At 39.0% G+C, this 24699-nt stretch overlaps 1 protein-coding gene across 2 annotated transcripts in view; it reads left to right on the top strand.

The window, feature by feature from the left end:
* Positions 1-24699, top strand: part of CFAP54 (cilia and flagella associated protein 54) — a 307392-nt gene that overhangs the window by 172975 nt on the left and 109718 nt on the right. For both annotated transcript variants that reach the window (XM_028166670.2, XM_028166668.2), the window contains 7 exons: positions 521-608; positions 905-1114; positions 4361-4427; positions 7476-7658; positions 10890-10976; positions 15681-15803; positions 20964-21017. In XM_028166670.2, coding sequence (XP_028022471.2) covers positions 521-608; positions 905-1114; positions 4361-4427; positions 7476-7658; positions 10890-10976; positions 15681-15803; positions 20964-21017 — 812 coding nt within the window. The remainder of the gene's footprint in view (positions 1-520; positions 609-904; positions 1115-4360; positions 4428-7475; positions 7659-10889; positions 10977-15680; positions 15804-20963; positions 21018-24699) is intronic.

Below are 24699 nucleotides of genomic sequence, written 5' to 3'. Positions count from 1 at the left end.
TTTTTTGCATTTGGGTAAAGGAAGAATCCAAAGTGCTGTGCTCTTGTCACATCCCTGATCAAAAACAAGCTGTTCAACGCTTCCCACGTGCTGTAGAATAGTGTCCACATTTCTCCCTATGGCACTCAGATGCCTCCGTAATCTTACCACTACCCGCTTCTTCACCCTCCCCAAAAAGTGTATTCCGGCCACACACATTGCCATATATATACCCAGCCCTTTCTGCCTTGCACACTTTTTCTGGATTTTTCTCCTTCACTGTCTCAACCTGCCCGACTCTTACTGTACTTTCTCCACGTTTCCCACCTCTTTGACCCCATCTCCCACTCCGTAACATTAAAATAGAACATCGTTTGCTCTCTTTCTCTACCCATATCTTGTGACATTTAAAGGCTCTATTAGGTTGAAGTTTGCTTATCTACACAGTTAAGGTATAAGGCAATTTAAAATATTCTTGCAAATATATAGGAAATATTTTCCAGGGACTGACATTTGTTCTTTCACTTGATTAAAAATACAGATGTTCTTCAAGCCAGCAATGAAAGAAGTCTTAACGTTCAGGCGTTGCATGAACTTGGAAGTCTTCTTGTCTTCGCACAAAAGAAAAGGTAGTTTTTAGGAGTCAGTAAAACAAGGGAAACTTTGTTCAGCTGAAAAAATTTTTAATTATTGTGAAAAATACTGCCTTTCATAAATTTTAGTTTGTTGATAAGATTCCATTGCTGCATTTTATTCATCAAATGCTACTTGAGAGAAATGGTTATGAGCAATAAATGGTATAGATCCATTCTCTAACATTTTAATTAAAATGTTTCTTCAGTGCATTTGCTTTCCCTTTTGGAAGATAGATTTAATAACACGGATCTCAGGAAACATGCTGCTGCATGCTCCATTTCTGTTTTAGGGCTGCTTTTAAATGTTGGAGTCAAGCTCTTGATGACATATTCAGAAAACAAGACGTGCTCCATACATGGAAGGAGTTTGGCAGCTCACTCACCAATGCCACTGACAGCTGTTCACCTCCAGGTTCCAAAGACTACGGTGAGGAGTTTCTGTCAAAAGCTGGCATTTGGGGATGTTTGCAAGGAGCGGTGATATCAGCGAAGATAGCACAGTGAGTGTGACGATGGAGTGGTCTGTGTAGTAGCTGTCTCCTCCCTTTGTGGGCTGCCCACCTGTGCCATGCAGGATGCCACACCTCACACACACTGGGTTCTCGGGCAGCTATGTCCATATCATACAGGCTTATACAATTTACTATTTGTGCTGTTTCTTGTTTATGGCCATCTCCTCTTCCTGTTAACACCTGCCACACCTGGAATGTGAGAACCACGTGGGCATAGGTCTTTGTTCTGTTCACCAGTGTATCCCGAGTGCCTGGCATGGAGATGGGATTCAATAACTACTTGTTGAATGAATGAATGAGCGGATGAACAGTTGGTATTTGAGCAAGAATAACAGCATAGAGGCAGGCTGACTAGGGCCTAACTTTAGGGCCCCCAGCAAGTTACTCATCCTGCCTGAGCCTCAGTTGTTCTCATCTGTAAACTGTGGTGACAGGAATTACATGACATACTGTATTAGTTTGCTAGTACAAACTAGCAACATAGTACCAATCTGTGAGCAATTTATTGTCTCACAATTCTGGAGGCTTGACATCCGAGATCAAGGTGTTGACAGGGCTGGTTTCTTCTGAGTCTTCTCTCCCTGCTTGTAGGTGGCTGTCTTCTCGCTCTGTCCTCACATGGTCTTCCCTCTGTGCATGTCTGTGTCCTAATCTCCTCTTCTTATAAGGACATCAATCATATTGGATTAGGGCCCACCCTAAATGACCTCATTTTAACATGATTACCTCTTTAAAGACCTATTTCTAAGTATAGTCACCTTCTGAGGCACTAGGGGTTAGGACTTCAACATATGAATTTCGGGGGTGCAGTGGGTCACATAATTTAGCCCATAACACAGACTGTATTAGTTTCCTATTAGTGGTATAACAAATTACCACAAATTTAGTGCCCTAAAACAATACAAATTTATTGTCTTACAGTTATGGAGGGCAGAAGTCCTAAAATCAGTGTGCTGGCAGGGCTGAGCTCCCTCCGGAGGCTCTAGGGGACCATCTGTTCTTGCACGTTCCAGCTTCTAGAGGCCTCCTGCATTCCTCAGCTCATGGCTCTATCTTCTGTCTTCAGGACCAAGAGCCTGTCATCTTTCTCTCTCTCTCTCTGAGCTCTGTTTCCGTCCTCACATCTTCTCTGACTCTGACCCTCCTGCCTTTCTCTTATAAGGACCATTGTGATTACATTGAACCCAGTAATTCAGGGTAACTTCCCTATCTCAAGGCCCTTAATTTAATCACATCTGCAAAGTTTTTTGGTTTTGGGGTTTTTTTTGTTTGTTTGTTTTTTGCCACGTGGAGTAACATATGCATAGGTTTGGGGGATTAGGACGTTGATTTCTTTGCGGGGGGGGCCATTATTCAACCTGCCACATGTAACATATGTGAAAGTCTATCACAACGCCTTATACCTAGTTAGCACTCACAGATATCTTAAATATTTGATTAATGTGAGAAATTTAAGTAGTATGAAGAGAGTAGAGGTACAAGTTTCCTTTACCTTTCTAGTTACATTTTAGGGCGTGGTAGGCAAAAATCTGCATAGTATTTTGAGCTGTAGAGAAAATTTTTAAAAATAATAACTTGGGCTTCCCTGGTGGCGCAGTGGTTGAGAGTCTGCCTGCCAATGCAGGGGACACGGGTTCGAGCCCTGGTCTGGGAAGATCCCACATGCCGCGGAGCAACTAGGCCCGTGAGCCACAATTACTGAGCCTGCGCGTCTGGAGCCTGTGCTCCGCAACAAGAGAGGCCGTGATAGTGAGAGGCCCGCGCACCGTGATGAAGAGTGGCCCCCGCTTGCCGCAGCTGGAGAAAGCCCTCGCACAGAAACGAAGACCCAACACAGCCATAAATAAATAAATAAATAAATAAATGTAAAAATAAAAATAATAACTTGTCCTAGTTAATAATAACACTGTTTTCAGAAAATTAGCATTTGGACAGGGGAAGTATGGAATTACCACTTAAAAAATATCAAACATTTAAAGATTTTTTAAAAACTCTGTCAAGTTTGATTTTTTTTTTTTTTTAACCACTCCTGGGACGGAACTCTTCCTTACACACACATACACACACACACACACGCACACACGATCCCCACGCAAGTTTGAGTTTATAAGTTAGTAGAGCTTGGCAGCAGAGAATAGAAAAGCTGAGGGAGGTTCCCAGCTTGAAAAAAACAGCTATAGCATTCCTGCCAGAGGACACCTCAGCTTCTCTGAGCCTCTGAAGTTTTTACTTAGTGGTTTTCAATCAACAGAAAGTCACTTCCTGGTTACCCAGCTGGAAGTCTGACTTCCACAGGCTCTGTGATACTCCAGGGGCTTTGGCTGTTCTTGGGGACTCCTTGAGGAGAAGAAACTTCTCCCCCCACTGCTCAGAAGGTAAAGCACCACATAGAGAAGCTGAACTCAGACTGACGAAGTTATTAATATAGTGAAGCCCACTGGTGTTATTGAAATAAGATTTAGAAGAAGGTAATGTGGTTTACAGTTGCAAATTTGAGTTTCAAGACCCATGTAAAGAAAACTCAAACTCTACTAAGGGACATAAAATGAGACAGTAGTAAACACAGAGATATTACCTTAATCTTTGGTGGAAAAACTTAATGTCATCGATGGATCCATAATATACTGCTGGTGAGGACACACATTGTTTCAATCTATGGGAGGAAAATTTTTAATTGTACTCATCAAAAACTTTAAAATTGTGCACCTCCTTTTCCCCAAAATTCCACTTCTAGGGATTTATCCAGTGGAATTAATAGGACAAGTGCTCAGAAGTGTAGGTACAACAATGTTTATTTCAGCATTGGAAAAAACCAAAATGGAGATGCATATTTTAATATTATGGTACATGCATATGATAAAAATATTAAAATCTGTAAAATAATGATGTAACTCATTATGTCCAAGAATAGAAAATTTGTTTATAAAATAATATGTATTGCATAATTTTAGTCTTACTGTGAGTATGCATGTGTATAATTGTATGTAGAAGAAAATCTAGAAGGGAAGTGGCCAAAATGTTACCAGTAATCATGTTTAGGTGGTAGGATTATAGGTGACTTTTCATTTTATTTTTTTTCTATCTTTCTATGTCCTAGATCTTATATGAGTATGTAGCACTTTTAGAATCACAAAGACTATTTTAATTTTGGAAAATCTATGAGTATTAGAGATGTATTTATATAAAAATAGTCTTGGAACATTGTCTATGAATATTTCTTTTTCTTATACTTAGATTTATTCAGACATTGGACGTTGAAAAGAGAACCAACTGTTGCCTTTTGTCCGGGTTGCTCTTTCAGGTAACACTTTCTGTATACCTTTCTACAGTAGCCGGACCATGCAGACAGTAAAAAAAAAAAAAAAAAAAAGCAGTGGTTTAGCATATTCATAAAACTTGCACGTAGGGAAATAGCATGAACCTTGATTAAATATCATAAGCCCATCTTTCCTTCGATGGCTGAACCCCTGTGACATAATATTCAGCAGAGTCACTTTTTTCATTTTCGCTGCAGAAGGAGGAGTTTTACAGATAAGGAAACTGAGTTTCCTGTCCTTCGTAATGTCATGTTACTAATGAGCAGTGAAGCCAGTCTGAGTCTAAAGGGTTGCCTTAAGTTGCCTCATCTCTAAATAAAGTTTTGCTCAATTGCGTGATGTAAAATATACCATATAATGAAAGCAAAAAATAAGTTGAAGACTGTATAAGTAGAGTGTCTGCAGTTCTTAGGATTTGGGTTTGACTTTACTGAAGAAAAAAGGAGCTTTTATCTGAAATACAAGACATTCTAAGATTTGGGAACATAGCCAGGGGCCTCTGAAATCTCCTGAAGGTTCTGTTTACTTTGAAGGATGGGACACCCTTGTTCTAAGGAGTCTAATAGCTTATGAAATCTGGATAGATAAGATCTTTGAGAAAGGCTTCTCTGAGCATATGGCCAGACTTTTCAATTTTCTTATGTTCCATACACTTCTGGCCTGTGCTTCAAAGGGAAAAGGTGGAAGAGGCAAGGATGCAAAGGGAATGATAATCCGAATTGGATTCCTTCTATTGCATCCTTTACTTTCTTCTGATATTCCTCATTCCTGAAGATAATGCTGTTTATGTTTTAGAAGTAAGCAATTTTTTGCTTAAATGTGGACATCATTTCTTTGTAATATGACACTTAAAATTAAAATTAGCTATGGGATTTATTTTTAAAACCTGTTCTTTCTTTTTATGATTTTAAAGAAAATTTGTAAAACTAAAAATTAAACAACTGCATAATATTTTAGACGAGGTATCATAAGTTTAATGAGCAATCTGATTAAAATTCGTTCCAGATATATACATTAAAATAACTTTATGATGCATTTGTCATCAAGAAATGTTAATTGTTTAAGATAACATAAGAAGCACTCCTAAATGTACAATTTGATTTTGTGTATTCATCTTGTTTCTGAATGTCTGGTACAATGTTGGTCATATAAATTACCTAAGAAATATTGGTCAATTAAACAAATCAACTTTTTACTTAATTCAATAAAAATTCAAAATTACCTCTGCTCGATTTAGACTTCTGAAATACATTTTTCTTTCCTCTACTTATAGGTTGGTATAGTGGAAAGAACATAGATTTTTTTTTTTAATTTTTTTAAAATTTTAATGAAAATTTTTTAAATTGTGGTAAAATACACGTAATACAAAATTTACTATCTTAACCATTTTTAAGTATACAGTTCAGTGACATTAAGTACATTTACGTGTTGGTGCAACTGTCAACACTGTTGATCTCCAGAAATCTTTTATCTTCTCAAACTGAAACTCCTTACCCATTAAACAATAACTCCTCATTCCCCTTCTCCCCTCATCCCCTGGAAACCACCATTCTACTTTCTGTCTGAATTTGACTACTCTAGGGACCTCATATAAGTGGAATCATAAAATCTTGGTCCTTTCGTAACTGGCTTATTTAGTTATTTTAATTTTAAAATAAGGGAAATGCATGTTTGTGTTTAAAAAAATTCCAAATAACATCAAAATGTGCAAAATGAAAAGTAAAAGCATGGAATGGCTGGTAGATTTTGTTAAGGAGGTTTTCGATGCCCATTTGGGAACTAACATTCGCCGAGTGTATGCCATATGACAGTATGTTGAATGCTTTACATATGTAATTTAAGTTGCCTCTTAAGACATATGTGATTTCATTTACTCATCGTACTTTATCATTTCATCATCTTCAGTCCCTAGGGAGAGGGGGTCTGACAGGAACTAGGCAAGCAGTCAGTGTTAGTGCCATAAAGACTAGAATGCAGAGAAGAAATTTTGTGCCAGTAAGAGCACTAGAATATACTCTGAGAACCAAGGAAGCCCAGCCTTCAACACTGAACAGGGCAGAGCAAGGCAGGAGGAGGTTATTTGCCCAGGTGGGCCTGGAGTTCACAGGACCCTCCTCAGACACACTGGTTCCTGAGCTTGAAAGACTTGTCAGACATGCTCCCTGGTGGGGTTGATGTTCTTATCAAGCTTTCTCTGGGTTGACTTAAGAACTTTTAGCTTGGCTGCCAGAAACTTCTGACAGTGTCTTGGTCCTCCAGTATAGAAATCAATTAATATATGTCATACCTATTGCTATATAGCCTAGACTAGCATTCTTTAAAGTCTATTTCATGGAAACATACTGGTTTTTCTAAGATGTTAATATATAGTTATCAAAAAGAAACAAACAAAAAAACCCTAGTCAAATACATTTGGAAAACAGTTCGTACTAGATGGTTCTCCTAAAGAGTGATAGCACATATGAGCTTATTAAGACCTCTGGGAAGTCCTGTAATAAATAATAGATCTGTTAAACTTTTAAACCACTATTTTCCAAACATTTTGACCACCATGCTTTTTTTAAGAACATAGATTTTTGAGTTACATAGACATGACTTTGAATCTTCTTTTTGCCATCATTAGCTATGTGACCTCAGAGAAATTAATTGTTTAAACCTCAGTTATATCACTTGTGAGATAATAATCCTTCCTTCTAGGGGTAGGTTAAGTGAGGATTAAATGAGATAATATTTACAAAGAATTTACCAAGAGTGCCCAACACAAAATTGACCCTCAACAAATGATAACAATATAATAATTTCTTCTTAAAATGATAAGTATTCAACTACCATGGAATTTAAAAGGCCCATCTTGAGTGGTAAAAGCATTTGGAACCTGTGGTCATGAAGATATTGATAAGTATCATTTATTACAGGATACAGTGTGCTAGGCATACGCAAAGCACTTGGGGAAATAATACATGTACTTATCTTTCTCTCTCGTTGTTGCAGATGCAAGTTCCAGCTCTTCATTTCACCTTTTTCATTTACAGGGTTTGCTTAGAACCACACTTGCACACCCTAAAGCTGAACGTTGCTATGCTCAGTATGAAATCACTCAGCTTCTTCCCGGCATCGAGCTCTTCTCGGACAGATACCGGGCTGACATCTGCTCTGTAGTTGCAAGTCTGTATTACGTAATCCGCGAACTGCACTTTGCTAAGCAAAATCTAATAGTAAGTGATTTGTAAAATCGACAAATCTTAATTCACTGTGGTATCTTACCCCACTTACCTTATACTTTTCAAGTTTTACTAACGTTCTTTGGGTCAGTTCTTATTTAACTTTTAAACTCTATTTTTGGGATTCAGATCTGTACTTCAAAATGAAATATATTAATTAATGTTCTTTCTTTGACATCACTGTTTGCGTTGCCTTTTGGGTACAGTAGCCATGCCTATTTGATTTTGTTCTCTTATTTTACTCTATTATTTTACCTTTTTTAAAAGACATTTGGGGGCTTCCCTGGTGGCGCAGTGGTTGAGAGTCTGCCTGCTAATGCAGGGGACACGGGTTCGAGCCCTGGCCTGGGAAGATCCCACATGCCGCGGAGCGGCTGGGCCCGTGAGCCACAACTGCTGAGCCTGCACGTTTGGAGCCTGTGCTCCGCAACGAGAGAGGCCCGCGCATCGCGATGAAGAGTGGCCCCCGCTTGCCACAACTGGAGAAAGCCCTCGCACAGAAACGAAGACGCAACACAGCCAAAATCAATCAATCAATCAATCAATCAAAACATACGCATCTGATTCAAGATCCTCATTAAAAAAAAAAAAAAAAAAAAAAAAAAAGAAGGTAAAAAAAAAAAGACATTTGGTGAAATTGACTAGAATGTTGCACTGGTCTCAAACACAGGAATCTAGTGCACTTATAACTTCACTGCATTAAGTCATGCAGGTCATATCAATATCGAAACTCTGGGAGTATTTCTTTATTGAGATAAACTTATCTTTGTGTCTTGTCTTTTCTGTGTTAAGGGCACATCTAAGTGAAAAACAGATCCTAACTGTGAAATTAAAGACAGACACTTCTTAATATCCTAGGAAATTAAAAAAAAAAACCAATACAACTCTCTTTTCCTTTAGGGAAATAAGCCACAGTATGTATCTCATAAATTTGAAGTTGATTGCATTTTAAACATAAATTAGGGTGTTCTGTTGGTTATTTTATATTTTCCTCCTTTTTCTTATTTGTCCTTTTTTCTTCCTCTGTGCTGTTTCCTCTACTTCTGTATCTCTTTTCCCCCACTGTTTGCTTGGTTAATATATGTTCTTTCTCTTTTTCTGCTTCTTTCCCTTTCCTCTATAATTTTCCTACTTACTTTCTTTTTTCTCATATATTGTTTTCTCTTGTTCTAAATTCACTCTCTCCTTATATTGAAAAGATTTATTGCCCCCTGATATTAGTTGTTAAATTATAATGTCATGTGTTAAAGTGAAGAGGTTGATACATGCTTTTAACACTTGGCAGATTTGGCAAAAAATTGTTTATTAGAAAAAAATAACAAAATGGTGCTCCTCTCTTGTTAAGGTGATTCATTTCTGGATTTAGAAAATAGTTTTATCCCCTGGGTAACCTTTAGCTGCCTAGTCATATTCATATATAATACATATCCCTGCCCTGGAAAAGAAATGAGATTTTTTTCTCTGAAGCTTAAGAAATTGAGAACATTTTTCTGAATAATTGAGCAATTGGCAGCAATAAAATGGTATGTTTTTATTTGTCACTAAAGAAAAGAAACAATCTCAAAGGTAATAGCCAACTCGTTTTGTGCTGCATTAATTACAGAAAAAAGTATTGTGTTATGTTTGTAGAGCATCACTGTAGAAAAATGTATTGTGTTATGTTTGAAATCATTTAAGACCAGTTTAGTCCTTTTTAAAAGCTGTTGTTCTTAGCAGCCGCCAGTTGACTGACAATGAGATTCCTTAGCTAAACTTGCAAGATGTAAACAGTTTCCATTTTCTATTACACTACCTTCCAGAAGGAGCCCAGTGGCTAAGGAGACAGCTGTAACATATAAAATTCGCTAGGGGACCCATTGCTGTGGGATCATGGGAAATAATTTGCTAAATAATAAGGATCCCAGTCCCCTTTCTTGCTGCATCTGCCTTTGATGGAGCAGGACCCAGTTGTAGGGACTGAGCTTCAGTTTTAAGTTGAGATCAGGAGCATTCAGAAGTCTAGGCAAAACTGTCCCTCAACACCTGCCTTTAGCTGGATACTGGTTTGGTCAATTGAAAAATTGATAGTCTGTAAGCTTTCACATCTATCCATGGGACTTCAAGAAGACTTGAACCTTGGGGTTAATTTTAGGAAAATAAAAATGTTATATGAAGAGTAAGCGTGCGTTTTAATCAGTAGAATATATGCTCTATGAAGGCAAGGACTTAGATTTTTTCTCATTCAACAGTGTCTGACATATAACAGGCCTGTTGTAAATATTTTTTGATGATGGAGATATTCCAGTTGAAGACAAATAGCTGACATTGAGACGAATAAGAGTAAGCTTGCATTTTAATCAGTAGAATATATGCTCTGTAAAGGCAAGGACTTAGATTTTTTTCTCATTCAACAGTGTCTGACATATAACAGGCCTGTTGTAAATTTTTTTTTTTTTTTTTAATTATTTATTTATTTATAGCTGTGTTGGGTCTTCGTTTCTGTGCGAGGGCTTCCTCTAGTTGTGGCGAGTGGGGGCCACTCTTCATTGCGGTGCGCGGGCCTCTCACTGTCGCAGCCTCTCCTGTTGCGGAGCACAGGCTCCCGACGCGCAGGCTCAGTAGTTGTGGCTCACGGGCGTAGTTGCTCCGCGGCATGTGGGATCTTCCCAGACCAGGGCTCGAACCCGTGTCCCCTGAATTGGCAGGCAGATTCTCAACCACTGCGCCACCAGGGAAGCCCCTGTAAATATTTTTTGATGATGGAGATATTCCAGTTGAAGACAAATAGCTGACATTGAGATGAATAAGTAGAAGCTATTAGGGGACATGGATGTGAGTTCCTTTGCTTTAAATTTTGCATTTATTTGATAGCTCATTTGCTAGAATGTTTCCACAGGCCTCAGTAATTCATACGTATATGTTGAAATAATGTTTTATCAAGGAAGGTGATTAACTGGATTTTTATTTTTCCATGCTTAAGGAAATGTGAAACCTAGGTTTTGGGTATCAAGTAGCATCTACTTGGAACTGTAAGTCACTGATAGCACTTTAAAATTCTGATAAAATTATGAAACACATGTTAGGCAGATCATTTCACTTATACCAAACAGTACAGTCTTCTAATATGGAAAAATCAATCACAATTTTGCATAACATCTCTTACATCAGTATTTGGCTAAATTGTATTATTAGATTATTAACTTGATAAAATACGTTTCAAAACAAAGAGTGTTTTTCTGTTGGTAGATTCTGCCTCTTCTTGCATTGTACCAATATTTTGTTTCTGAAATTTGCCAAGACCTAGTCAGAAATCTAGAAGCAAGAATCCTCAAGGTATGTTTCAAGCTTTTTAAGACATTTGATATTCTTGAACTATTAAAGATATTGTCATGAATTACTTTTTTATTATTATCATCATAAGCTGATAATAATATATGGTGTTGTACTGATATTAAAAAAAACTTGCCCAACATTTTAATAAAGTATGGGAAAGAGCCATGTAGAAAGGCTTAGATCATTTTATTCTTGGGCCACAGTAAAGTGAGGAACAGCTACCCCTGGTAACAAGGCTCACCCGACACCATTCAGCCTAGAAATCACCACTTCTGAAAGATTGGTTTCCTCATGGAGACTAATGAGTCATTTTCCAAAGTTTCTGGGAGTTTTTTTGCTAAGGATCTTTATGTATATCATGGTATACAGGAGGTTTTTTTTTATTGCACAGACAGTTGAGGTGATAAAACACACAGGCACTAAATTACAATTAATTCTGTAACCCAGAGGTCAGGAGGCTCTCTGCCTTCAAAATTCATGTGCAGTTGGCTTGAACCCCATGTGGAGTGGGGAACATCAAGCATCTTGTTTTCTCTGCCCCTTTTCCTGATCACCCATGGTCGCAGGCTCCCACTGTCGTTGAATTTGTTTTGTACATGGATCCTTTCAGCAGCCAGCAGATTTGCTCCCTGTTCTGCACTTCTTCATCTCTAATATGAAATTCAACCCTATTCCATATTTTACACACACACACACACACACACACTCACACATAAACACACACACTACATCCACCCAAGGTCTTTATTTCTATATTGGACTTTACTGAAAATTGGGAACATAAGGAAATTTTAGTTGAGGTAAAACCAGCAACTTAAAATAGAATATTTAGCATCTCTGAGTTTAAAATATTTCTTGCCCATTATCCCACTCTTTTGCCTCCTATCCCATGGCTTCGTCAGCCGTGTGCTGGTAAATATTTCACAACTCACTCTAAAAAAGAAGCCTTGATTTGTAACATTTCCAGTTTCCATGGTATAAATACTCCCACTGCAGCTGACTTCAGCCTACCAACTGGGCGTTACTGAATGTGGGGCTTCGACAAGATGTGCCTTGTTGGCTCTTGCAGTTGCGGGTGAGTGGGCTCCCACACTCCCCTAGCTTAGCCCTCCTTCTCCTTTTTTGGAAATACCCTTCTTCCCCGATCCTTCACATTTTCTAATAAGGGAAAATAAGACTTCCCTTTGAACTGCTCTCTCCATCAAGACCCTGCCTGTGGGCCTTGTTTTCAGACCCAAATTGTCCATTGCATTCTATTTCTAAATAAAGATAACACCTTCCCTAATAGGAATTGTGATGCTCTTAAGATAATACATTTTAACCTGGGAATAAATAATTTGTAATCAGCCATGAATTCTGGTTCACCCTTTCCGAGTTACTGAACTCTTAACAGTTCTCTGGCTTGTGAATTCTAATAACAGTTTTTAAAAAGCTGCATACAACTTTTCTCTGTTTTTAAAACAGTGCTCTCTTCAAGACTGCAAAATTCTCGAGGCTAAGGCCTGTATCTTATGCATCTTTTGGTTCCCTATGTAATAAATTTATATACTTGATATTCAGTAATTAATTGTTGAATTGGATTTAAAATCTTTAGACATATATCAAGTGCCTACTGTCCACACTCTCCTTGGTGTTTGGTGGGAACTCACCGAGAAGATACTTGGTAAATGTTTATTGCTTTATCTTTGAAACAACATTTATCAAGTATCTCCTATATAAAGGCACCGTGTTAGTAACTCTAATCAAAGAAATGTAACCCATGGTCTTTGCTTTTGTAAAGAAGTGAAAATAGGGAAGAGAGATGGGACATACACACAAGAGAATAATGTGTGTACCTCCCACTTGATCATTTCCAAATGAGTGTGATGAACACTATTTCCAGGAGTCTGAAAGAGGGAAAAATGGCTCTGGGTCTCTAGGTTTTACCAAGTAGGTAAGATTTCAGCTTGAAAAAAATAGAACTGAGTAGGAGAGAGGAAGAAGGGAACATTCTCAGCAGACAGTAGTGTGAAAGGTGTGGAAGTGAGGAAGTATTGACTTGTTTAGGGGGCAGAGGTGGTTGGGTTAGACTGGAGTGGAGCTCTTGAGCAGGCAGTTTGGAGTAGATGACATGAGGACACCAGAGGTCTGTGATGTGGAGGAGACCAGGGGCCCAGTCTTGAATTCCAAGCTGAGATGTAATATGGAGGCTGAGCAGTGAGAGAAAGGAGGAGGTTGTGGTGTCAGAATTGGGTGACAGTTTTATGCTGATGTCACAGGAGGCAAGAAGCATGGAAGGGATGCAGTGACAACTAGTAACATGTCAGAAGGCAGTCCAGAGAGGCACTGAAAGAACCTGGAGCAAAGTTTTTGATTAAATGACTATTTTTTATTGATTGTTAGCCCTTGGCAACTGCTTTTGTACTAGAGTAGCTTAAAAGCCAGTGAAGAACTATGGACTGTCTTCTGTAGCCTTGGGTTGGGAGGGGGAATTCATGGCACAGCTTTGATCAGGAGAAGGACGTGATCAGATGTATCTGGTAGGCGTGTCAGGAACAGAGTGAGATGGGAGTGGGATCTTATCAGCATAGTAGGACTGGAAACGCAACTAGGGTGTTGGCAGAAGCACTGAAAATGGGCAATTAGTGCAACATACAGAGGAAGGAATGATAGCCCCCATAGGCAGAGTTTACCTGACCTTCCCGAACTAAACTGGGGTCAGTGAGTGGGAAGAGAGAAAAGTCGTAATCAGGAAATCGCAAACAATGATGCTTTCTGACAAATCAAAGAGCAGTAGGTCACACTGTTAAGTCTCTACAGATGCACTAGTGTCTTCCAGGGGAAGCTTTAAGGCCTCTTTATGATCAACTGGTCTGGCTTCACTTTAGAACTGCCAGCATCCTGAAAGATTTATTACTCTCAACATATCCGGCATTCCTGGGAAGGGTACTGATGGTTCTGTATTTGTATGACTGAAGGGTTGATTTATGAGCGGTTCTTTTTCCCATCTGGCTTGTTTGTGTTCACGGTGTTCGTTGTTTCTGAAAATACATGTCCATTATTATCACCACAGCTTTTTCATATGGTCAGATTGGTTTGATAAACTGAACCAGAGGTAGCCTGAACAGGTGGCCAGGTACAGCAATCTCACAGTCAAGCACAGAGGAAACTAACCTTACACAGATATGGGGAACTGTTTCCTCCAAGGGGCAAAGAGCTCCAGTGACTCCCTAATGCCTACTTTGATATTATGTGGCACCAGGGACGTTAGAGCCCAAGGTGTCTTAGGCAAGAGCCAAAGTATGCAACTCAATAGACAAGCTCTTTTCTCTTCATCATTAAAAATATTCTCCTGACTTCCTATGTTTTATTTTCATGTTATTGTCACATCCTGTTTCCTTCTAACTTACCTTCTTTTTATTTCTTTAAAATTGGTACACTCTTGAGATTCCTAAGATAGTAGTTAAAGGAAAAGAGAGAGTAAGATGAGTATGATGTTGAGGATAAATTGGATTTTCTTTTTCTGTGTTTTAGATATATATCCTCTTCATCCAAGTTTGTACTGCACTCCCTGCTTCCACAATTTACCCATCTCTGTTCTCTGTAAAGTCGCTAGATGTTTTCAAAACATAAGTAAGGTACAGGCCCTGCCCTGTTCAAAACTCTCCAATCACTTATCATGCAGAGAATCAAATCCCAAGTCTCCACTCTGGTCCACAGGCCACCATTCGCACCTACCTCCCAACCCTCTTCTCCTCTCTCCCTACGCTCCTGCCACACAGGCTGTTCCCTGAACACACCAAGACCCCAGGATTGCTCCTGGCACCACGTGACCTTTGTAGTCAAGGTCCCCTCAGCAGTTTTCACGTCTCCCTCCATCATATCATTCCCAAATCTTCTCTTGAAGGTTTTCTCCTCAGAGAAGTCCCTCCTGACCACAGTTTCAAAAATAGTATTTTGTCAGTACCTTTTATCTCTTTTCATACTGTGTATATCTTCATGTATCACTTAAATTTAGCTAACCGTATATCCCAATGGAGGTAACCTCCAAGAGGGCTTGGTGCAGAAGAGGAGCTCAATATACATGCTGAATGAACGCATGCATTTGATGATTTGATTTCTTCTTGTAATTTCCTAATTGAAAGTCTTGCTGGATTATATTCAAAATAAGCCATGTACAATATATAGTTACCAATTGACTAATGTTGTTAAATACATGTCTGTAAAATCGACAGTGTCCATTCATTGTGGATAAGAAAATGAACAGTTGATGCATTGTGGAATTCATCTCCTGGTTTGTTTGACATTCCTCAGAGTGTTAGAGAAATCAGGAGTGTTTTTGTTTTGTCTTTCTTTTAAACCATACTTGACCATGGGAACAAAAGGATGAATTCAATTTTTTAAAACTCTTCTGTGTCTATCCTATTTTTTAAAATGTGTTTGCGTCTGATAAAGTAAGCCACATCTCATGAACGGCCATTGTTTTGAAAAGTCGCTTGATGTGATTTACTAGCTTCTTGGTCCCCTGCACATGTGAACTGGCTTACACACAGACGCATGCATCTCTACCACTGTGTTGTCTAAACATTGACTTATAACACGTTACCAATATGAAGCAGAAATTTTGGATCTCGGCAAGTTGATGATTTTTCTCTAAAATTTTAATTTTGTAAGTAAAACAAATGGTTTAATTTAGAATCTCTTTTTTTTTTCTTTTCTTTAAAGATAGAAGTCCTTATAGATTTAGGATTCTTTTCCGAAGCCTTTCATGAGATATCCCAGATTTTTTATGGAAAAAACATGCCTTCTTCAGTACCCACTGGCTGTAAAGCTACTGGAAGAATGAAGGTAAGCCTGCCAATTTGATTCAAAGCCGTTTTTAACCTTTTGAAGGTCCTTTTGAAGGCTACATTCCTAAAATCTAGGGAATGCTTCCAAAAAAGGTATTTACAAGTCTCTGGTACTGCAGACTTCTTTGTTAAGGCTGATTAGAGCTAACATCAGACATACACAAGGTTTCCTTTGTCTGAAATGGAAGAAGGGTGGGTGTCATGACGGGGAGGGGAGCGTGGTCTTGGAGTAGGTTTTTACTGTGGAATTTTGACTTTGTGTTATCATGGACAGTCTCAGTAGACACACTGATCAGACACTATCTCTTAGACTTTTGGGTCTGAGCTTATAATTTCTAGTTAATAGTCTTAGTCACAATGGCCTCTCTTCATGTTTTATTTGGATATTTTGATTTATATACTTTATACCAAAGAGTTAAGCATGAGTTCACATTTCTTCTGATTTTTGTGAGGAGAGAATGTTCCTCTATTTTGTCTAGTCTTTTTTGACTTTGGGAGAGAGTTTTACCTGGCTTGCTTAATTTGTATTTGTAAATTGCATGACTGAAGCATCGTTGAAAATGAATATTTTATATTTAAATCAGAGTGAGCTCTTATTGTCTCTGCTTTGGTTTTTGTGGTGATCTGGGAACCCCTGGGTGATCTTGCTTGGGGCAGATGCTTGGACCCTCATCCAAGGGCCAGCAATAAAGGAAATAGGAGGAAGCAACAAGTCAATTCCCTGGGAGAGACCGTATGTGTAAGGAGTGAGACTGGCAGACACGATACATGCTGGTGGGATTCAAATTCAGAGGACCTAAAGGAAACTGCGGAATAGTTATGTCTTGAAAACTACTTGCATAGGCAGACATATTTTTTTTTAATTTTTTTTAAAATTTTTATTTATTTATTTATTTATGGCTGGGTGGGGTCTTCGTTTCTGTGTGAGGGCCCTCTCCAGCTGCGGCAAGCGGGGGCCACTCTTCATCGCGGTGCGCAGGCCTCTCACTGTCGCGGCCTCTCTTGTTGCGGAGCATAGGCTCCAGACGCGCAGGCTCAGTAATTGTGGCTCACGGGCCCAGTTGCTCCGCGGCATGTGGGATCTTCCCAGACCAGGGCTCGAACCCGTGTCCCCTGCATTGGCAGGCAGATTCTCAAGCACTGTGCCACCAGGGAAGCCCTAGGCAGACATATTTACATATAATGCATACATTACTTCAATGTATACCCCTAAAATGTTGCTGCTTTTTTCTTAATATGACTGCTACAGTGTTATAATTTATCGTAATGAGGTAAGTGTTAAGTTATCTACAGAAAATCCTAAGAGGGACGTTCAGTAGACAATCGGATACGTGTGTGTATGCCTATACATCTACAGTTGACCCTCTGTATCCGTGGGTTCCACATCTGTGGAGTCAACCAACCATGGATTGAAAATATTTGGAAAAAAAATTCCAGAGAATTCCAAAAGGCAAAACTTAAATTTGCATGCTAGCAATTATTTACATAGCATTTACATCGTATTAGGCATTATAAGTAATCTAGAAATGATTTAAAGTATATGGAGGGTGCGCCTAAGTTATATGCAAATACTGTGCCATTTTATACGAGGGACTTGAGCATTGCAGGTTTTGGTATGGGGGGTGGGGAATCCTGAAACCAATCCCTCACAGTTACCAAGGGACGACTGTATATTTATCTATCTAGCTATCTATTTGGGAGTCAGTCATGTTTTTTGGTTCATTTTCTATAGCACAAATGATTTCATCTTGTTACCTGGGTTAAATTAGCAGTATTTTCTTGCTTGCTTCTCAAGCAACAGCCTTTCCCTGTTGTAAAATGGTTTGCATTTTGTTATTTAAATTATATTTTAATTCATTTAAAAATATTTATTGAGTGCTGACTGAATGCAGGCACTATTCCAGACATGGGGATAGAGCAGTAGAAAGATAAATGGAGTTATTGCCTTCCTGGAGGCATGTTACTATTGGACAGTCCAGTGAGGAAGAGAAATAATAAACACATTAAGCACATAACTACATGTCAGATGGTGACATGCTCTGATGGACAATCAAGCTGAGTTGAGGGGACAGGAAGTGACCAGAGCGGTGGGTAGCTGTTCTATTGAGGGTGGTTTGGGAAGTCTCTCTAATAAGGGAGTGAAAGATTTGAGGGAACAACCTTCCAAATAGGAGGCAGTGCAAGGGCAAAGGCCTGCAAGATGTGGTTGAGGAAAACCAGGGAGGCCACGTGAGGCTGGATTAGAGAGGAGGAGGAGGAGGAGAGGGCAGGACCCAGGAGCCAGGTCATGTCGGACCGCCCAGGGCTGGGTGAGGACTGGAGTTTACTCTAAATGAGATGGGAAACCTTGTAGAGCTTTGAACAGAGGAGTGATGAGACAGGAAGTAAATTTCAAAGAACCACTTTGCTTGCTGTTTGGGGAATGGGCTGTGGATGAGCTTGGGTATAAATAGGGAGACCAGGGAGAAGGCCTTTGCCAATGACCTGAGTGAGATGTGACAGTGGTCGGGGTAACAGTGGTGGGAGGAGTGAAAAGTGGTAAAATTCTGGGCACATGGCAAAGGTAGAGCTGACAGCATTTGCTAATGGTGGTTGAGATGTGGGATGTAAGAGGAAGAAGTCAGACCTGACTACAGAGTGTTCAACGTGAGCAGCTGGTAGGAAAGAGTTTTCATTGACTGAGATGGGGAGTCCCGCTGCCCCAAGGCAGGGGTAGAGCGTGTTAAGTGTGAGATTCCTAGTGGACAAGCAGGTGGAGATACAGCCTAGGTAGGTGCAGAGAGTATATGTTCTGGAATTCAGGGGAGAGGTTGAAGCTGCAGGTAAATTTGGGAGCATCGGCAGAAATTTAAAGTCATGGGGCTCAGGGAGAGCAGCTGGGGACCAAGGCAGATAATGAAAAGTAGAAGGCAGAGGACTGAAACTTGGGGCCCTCCACACTTAGGGTCTGGAAGACAAGAAGGAAAGGGAAGCCCGTTGGGTAGAATAGGAAACAAGAGAGAGTTTTCAATGGTTACTGCTTTCACCAAAACAAATAGACAAGTGGTCTGAAACTCATTTTTACAGGTAAATTCCAAACTTCATTTATTTATTTATTTATTTATTTATTTATTTATGGCTGTGTTGGGTCTTCGTTTCTGTGTGAGGGCTTTCTCTAGTTGTGGCAAGCGGGGGCCACTCTTCATCACGGTGCGCGGGCCTCATTATCGCGGCCTCTCTTATTGCGGAGCACAGGCTCCAGACGCGCAGGCTCAGTAATTGTGGCTCACGGGCCCAGTAGCTCCGCGGCATGTGGGGTCCTCCCAGACCAGGGCTCGAACCCGTGTCCCCTGCATTGGCAGGCAGACTCCCAACCACTGCGCCACCAGGGAAGCCCCCCAAACTTCATTTTTTATCAGCTAGTTTTCGTAAGACAAAAGTGTGGGGGAATTGTTTCCCGATGGATTATGACTTCAAATTTTGTGTTCTCAAAGTTAATTTGCAGCTTTTCCAGCTTCAGTTGGGAATTTAAAAAGTGTAATTAAAAGAGGAAGTGCGTTCAGGGTTTATAATTAAAATAGGTGCCAATGTTATTAGGCTGCAGGCTAGTTATTTAAAGACAGGATTAATGAGTTAAATTTCAGTTGTAAAAGCAGTTACCAGAAAAGTCTTACAGATTATGATTGAACTTTTCACGGGCTTTTAAAAAAATTCTATTTTTTTTTAATATACTCATATTGGGATTCTGCTCTCATCACCAAATCTGAAGTCCCATCATTAACCCTCTTCAAATTATATCACCAAAGGTCTCTCCCTGGATTCAGTTACTCACTTTTCAATGTGTTAAAGGAAATAAAGAATATCTTCAAAAAAAGGAATGTTTTTAGACACTTACCAACACTTTCTTCTGATAAGAGCAATATGTGATGTCTTGATTTAGGGGTTCCTCAAAAGCAGATCCTGAGACAAAGATTTGGGAACAATTAGTGTGTTTGGGAGATGATTCCAGGAAGAACAGTGAGTGAGTGAGTGGGAAAGTCAGACAGGGAGACGAGGAAAACCACTCCACAGAGCATTAATGAGATCCCCACCATGGGCAGGTGGGGCCTGCAGAGAGACAGTCTCTTGCCCCTCATTGGTAGGGGTTGCTCCCTGCACTTGCAGCCTCTCCTGAAACTCTCCTGCGGCCACAGAATGCCCTCAGGCAAAGAGGTGCAGGTGCTTGAAGTAGGATACCATGCACATGTGAGTGACCTGTTCATGGAAGATGCTGGTGACTTCCAGGTGACCAAGAGGATGTGGATGGGGTATTAGTATTGACATCTAAGAATGGGCACCTTTTAAAAAGGGCAGCTGTACCAGAAGGGATGCACCCTCATAACGATACAACAATGTTCTGTGACAAATGAATTGAATGTTTTCTAATGCAATATTATATTTAGAGCCAAACATATTAACAGGTAATTCACAAACAAGGGAAGAACCACAAAAAGCATCATTGTGAAGAGTAATATAATTTACCTCAAACTGGCAAAAACATTTTTAAGTGCTAATACGCAATGCTATTGAAAGTGCAGTAATCCTGGCATTTTCATACAACATGGGTGGAAGGTAGATTGAGCTATCCCTTTTCAATTTTCTCAATATAGTCTTATCTTATGACCCAGCACTTCTGCTTCCAGGAATCTATCCAAAGGTGATAATCAGAAATACCAGCAAAATAGTCACTAATATTATTTAAACCAGGGCTGAATGGTGGGGTGAGGATGAGAAGTGGTCCTCTTAGATGTCTAACAATAGGAAAGAGGTTAAGTTATTATGCTACATTCATAGGATAGAACGTTACTGAGCTATTAGACGAGGTTTACAAATAACTTAATGGTGTGGGAAAATAATTATGATGTAACATTTAGTGAAAAGGAATCCAAATACATATACAAAATTTTAAAATACATCAAAAAGAAATTGGTAGTAACGACACCTAGATATTAACATCGACAACCTAAAGATGTTGACTTTTGCTTTCTTCTTTATACTATACTTATCTTTTCTGACTAGAGCATGTATTACTTTTATAATAAAAATTATATTTAAGATAGTTTTAGAACACATTAACAGTTTCATCTAAAGGAGCACTCAATACTCTTGTTTCTAATGTTAACATTTTGTATATTGGCAGGTATTTCAATCATTTGACTCGGGAAAACCTCTTACTAGTAAAGAAAATATGCAGGTAAGGATAACGATATTTTATAAACATTGGATATTTAGTGTGGATAATTTTTGAGTCATTTCAATCTTTTTGGTATGTATAATCTTTGTTTTTGAATATCTGCTGTGTAATATGCTCTTCTATGTCTGGTAATGGAGTCTGATCTCCAAATATTGAGGCCAGAGATACGGTTGGACCCAAACTGATCTGGTTTTCAGATGGAGCAAATATCAGTTACTGCTCCTCAATTTTCAATTGCACATGCATATTCAGTTTGCTTATCTAGCCATGCCAAGTATCTAATATCTATCTTAGTTACCTAGTAACTTTGATCATCAGTAAAGGATTTTGTGATAGCCCACTTGTTCAATACTGCTTTTACTCGGATCCATTGCCCCAGTCTGAGACTGCCTCTCAGCCAATGTACGGAAGGTTTTCTTTTTCAATTTTTTTGGGAGGTATAATTGACATATAACATTGTGTAAGTTTAAGGTGTACAATGCATTGATTTGATACATTTATATATTACAGTATGATTACCATCCTAGCATTAGCTAAAGGAAGGTTTTCATATGACATTTTTATAAGCAATTCCTCTGATTTCCCTACTGTTTTTTACAGAGGACCAGACCGCCCATCCCAATAAGTTTATTCTTGTCATTAATGGAATGATTGGGTTTCAAACTTTTGGTGACCTAAAAGCATTTAAATTTTATCAAGTCATTTAAAAAAATCTTAGAGTCCCAGCAGTTTGTCCACTAGGAAGTGTTGGAGTGGAAGGGTGGTAGGGCAACCATTGTTAAGGGGGTTACAGAGGGGCAAGGGGTTCACACAGGCAGGTGATGGTTAATGCATATAGACAGGTACACATAGTTTTTGGTTTTTTTAAATGCTCAGAAACAGCATTCTGTTTCATTAAGTAAAGTATTAATTTTTATGAAATAACTTTGAGAGACATTTCCTCAAAATTGCTTTATTATTTTCCTCCATAATTTTGATAGGAATTTATCTACCTTTTATTAAATGTAATCTTATTACTTTTCTATTATTGTTAATTTTATTCCACAAACTTCACTTTTAATTATGCTTCAGATGATTCATTGTTTTTGCCTTAAAATTTGTTTTAATTTATAAGCAAGTTGCCTGGAATGAAATAACTGGTATTAGGAAGATACAAATACATATTCATCTTTCATTTTAGTGTTCTGAGACCTTGGGATGCTTCGGAATATTTATTTCTTTCCAGTCATAAATGCCAGGGCATCCTAAAAACACTTCTTTTGGTTTTGGTTATAAAAGTGGTCTTGGGTATAAAAGGAATGTTTGTCTGATCTTTTTTTTTTTTTTTTTAAACAGAAAGAGACTGACAGTACTGTATAATGGAAAACCGATTTCTATTAGCTAATTAATTAAAACAGAACTGTTGGTCTGCTTAAGACGCTTCAGATAACACTTCATATTTTCTGTATAGAGGGAGAGGACGGAGTGTTGGATAGCATTACTAATTAATCTTCTTTTGATCCTCAAGAGTTTGTGTGTAATTGTCAGGGCTCATTAAATCACTGTTTGCTGTGGATAGAAAAGAGAAACCTTCTACACACACCTCCTGCTCCCAACCAGTCTGAAGTTTCTTTTCTAGATGGAGAATGTCAACCATTTCCTTAGTACCATCATTTGTTACCAGGTCAGGCTCAGAGTTGCTCCACGTCTGGCTGTTTTGCAGGTATTGCTTTCCACCCTTTAGAAGGGCTTAAGGAAGGAGAACGAACAACAGCAACAGACCTCCCCACTGCGAGCATTGCCTCATACTCTCCCAGACAATGAGGTTTTTCTTTTTTTAGTTCACGTAAGGCAAATAATTTACCTTTTTGTTTTTTAGAATACATAGCCCCAGCATCTGCCTTTTATATTAATTCAACAAATATTTAATAAGAGCCTATTGCGTGCAAGGTACTCTTCTTGCGCTGTCAGATAAATACATCAGTTAATCAACAAAACAAATTCTAAGCCCTCAGGGAGCTTATATTTTAGTGGGCAAGACTAGTAATAAACATATATATGTACATGTTATAAATGAGTCAATTATATAGTATGTTAGGAGGTGAACCATGCTGTAGGGGAAAATGAACCCAGCAGCTCATAAAGGGGATTGGGAGCATGGGGCTAGACTGGGGTTGTAATTTTGAATGGGACAGTCAGCTTAGTCCTCACTGAGGTGACATTGGTGAACAGACCTGAAGCAGGTAGAGGTGCAAGTCCTATGAAATCTGGAGAAAGAATAATCTAAGAACAAGCTACAGTGAGTGCAAAGGCCCTGGGGCAGGATTGCCTAGCTTAGTGAGGGACATCTTGGCCAGTGTGGCTAGAGTTGTGTGAATGATGGGAGAGCAGTTGGAGACAAGGTCAGAGAGGTAACAGGGTAGATGGTGGTGGGGTGCTCAGATAGAGAAGGGCCTTGTAGGGCTTTTGTCACCTAGGCTCCTACTCTGAACAAAAGGAGGAGCCACTGGAGGGTTTAGGGCAGAGGTGTGGCCTGATCTACTTGTGTTTTAAAGGGATCACTTTAGCTAATCCATTGAGTCTACTGTGTGCCAGGTACTATCAATCAAACATATTAGTTAACCAATAATACAGACAGATTCTCAGTCCTCATAGAGCTTATACTGTGTGTGTGTGTGTGTGTGTGTGTGTGTGTGTGTGTGTGTGTGTTTGTGTTTGTGTGGGAGACTAGGAATACAGTTTTGGACATGTTGAGTTTGAGATGTCTGTTAGACATCCAAGTGGAAGAATTGAGTCAGAAGTTGATCATATGAGTCTTGAGTTAGAAGAGAAGTTGGAGCTAGAGACAAAAACTTGGGATTTAATCAGCATTTAGATGAGATTAAAACCATAAGCCTGATGAAGATCATCGAAGGGGAGAGAATGAGGAGATGGAAGAGGATGGAGCCCTGGGACACTCCAATATTCAGAGGTATAGGAAAAGAGGAGGAACCAGCAAAGAAGACGGAAAAGGAGTAGTGGATATAATAGGAAAGAAACCAAGGGAGTGTGGTGGCTTGAAAGCCAAGAGAAGAAGCATTTTTAGAAGAGGGAATGATTAATAGTGTCAAATTTTGCTGAGAAATGCACTACCATAATTCACGAAGTCTTAAACATGCATTTTTTAAAACATTTAACAGCTGTGCAATCAGAATGCATTTTACAGTTATGGGCATGTGAAAGTTTAATTGGCATATAAAATAATGGTGTCTTAGATTAAAGTAACATGGCATACGAAGACTGAGAATTAACCATTAGATTTAGCCAAGTGTAGGCCATCGGTGACCTTGACCAAAGGATTTCAATGTAAGGATGGAGTAGGTTTAAAAGCAAATGAAAGGAGAGAGATTGGAATATTGACAACCTTGTAGGTTGTTGCTGTTAGGGGAAGTGAGAATTAGGGTAGTAACTGGAGGAGGAAGTCAGGGTATAGAGAGTTTTTGGTTTTTAAAATGGCAGTGAAGACAGCATGGCTGTGTGCTGATGGGAATGTCTCTGTAGAAAGGGAACATTTTTTTAAATTGAAGTATAGCTGATTTATAATTTTGTGTTAATTTCTGCTGTACAGCAAAATGATTCAGTTATACATATGTATATATATACATTCTTTTTCATATTCTTTTACATTATGGTTTATCATAGGATACTGAATTTTGTTCTCTGT

This window comes from Balaenoptera acutorostrata, chromosome 11 (genome assembly GCF_949987535.1).
Source record: "Balaenoptera acutorostrata chromosome 11, mBalAcu1.1, whole genome shotgun sequence".
Taxonomy (NCBI): Eukaryota; Metazoa; Chordata; class Mammalia; order Artiodactyla; family Balaenopteridae; genus Balaenoptera; species Balaenoptera acutorostrata.
The sequence above is the reverse complement of the archived record's forward strand: the minus strand, read 5'-3'. Positions and strand labels throughout refer to the sequence as shown.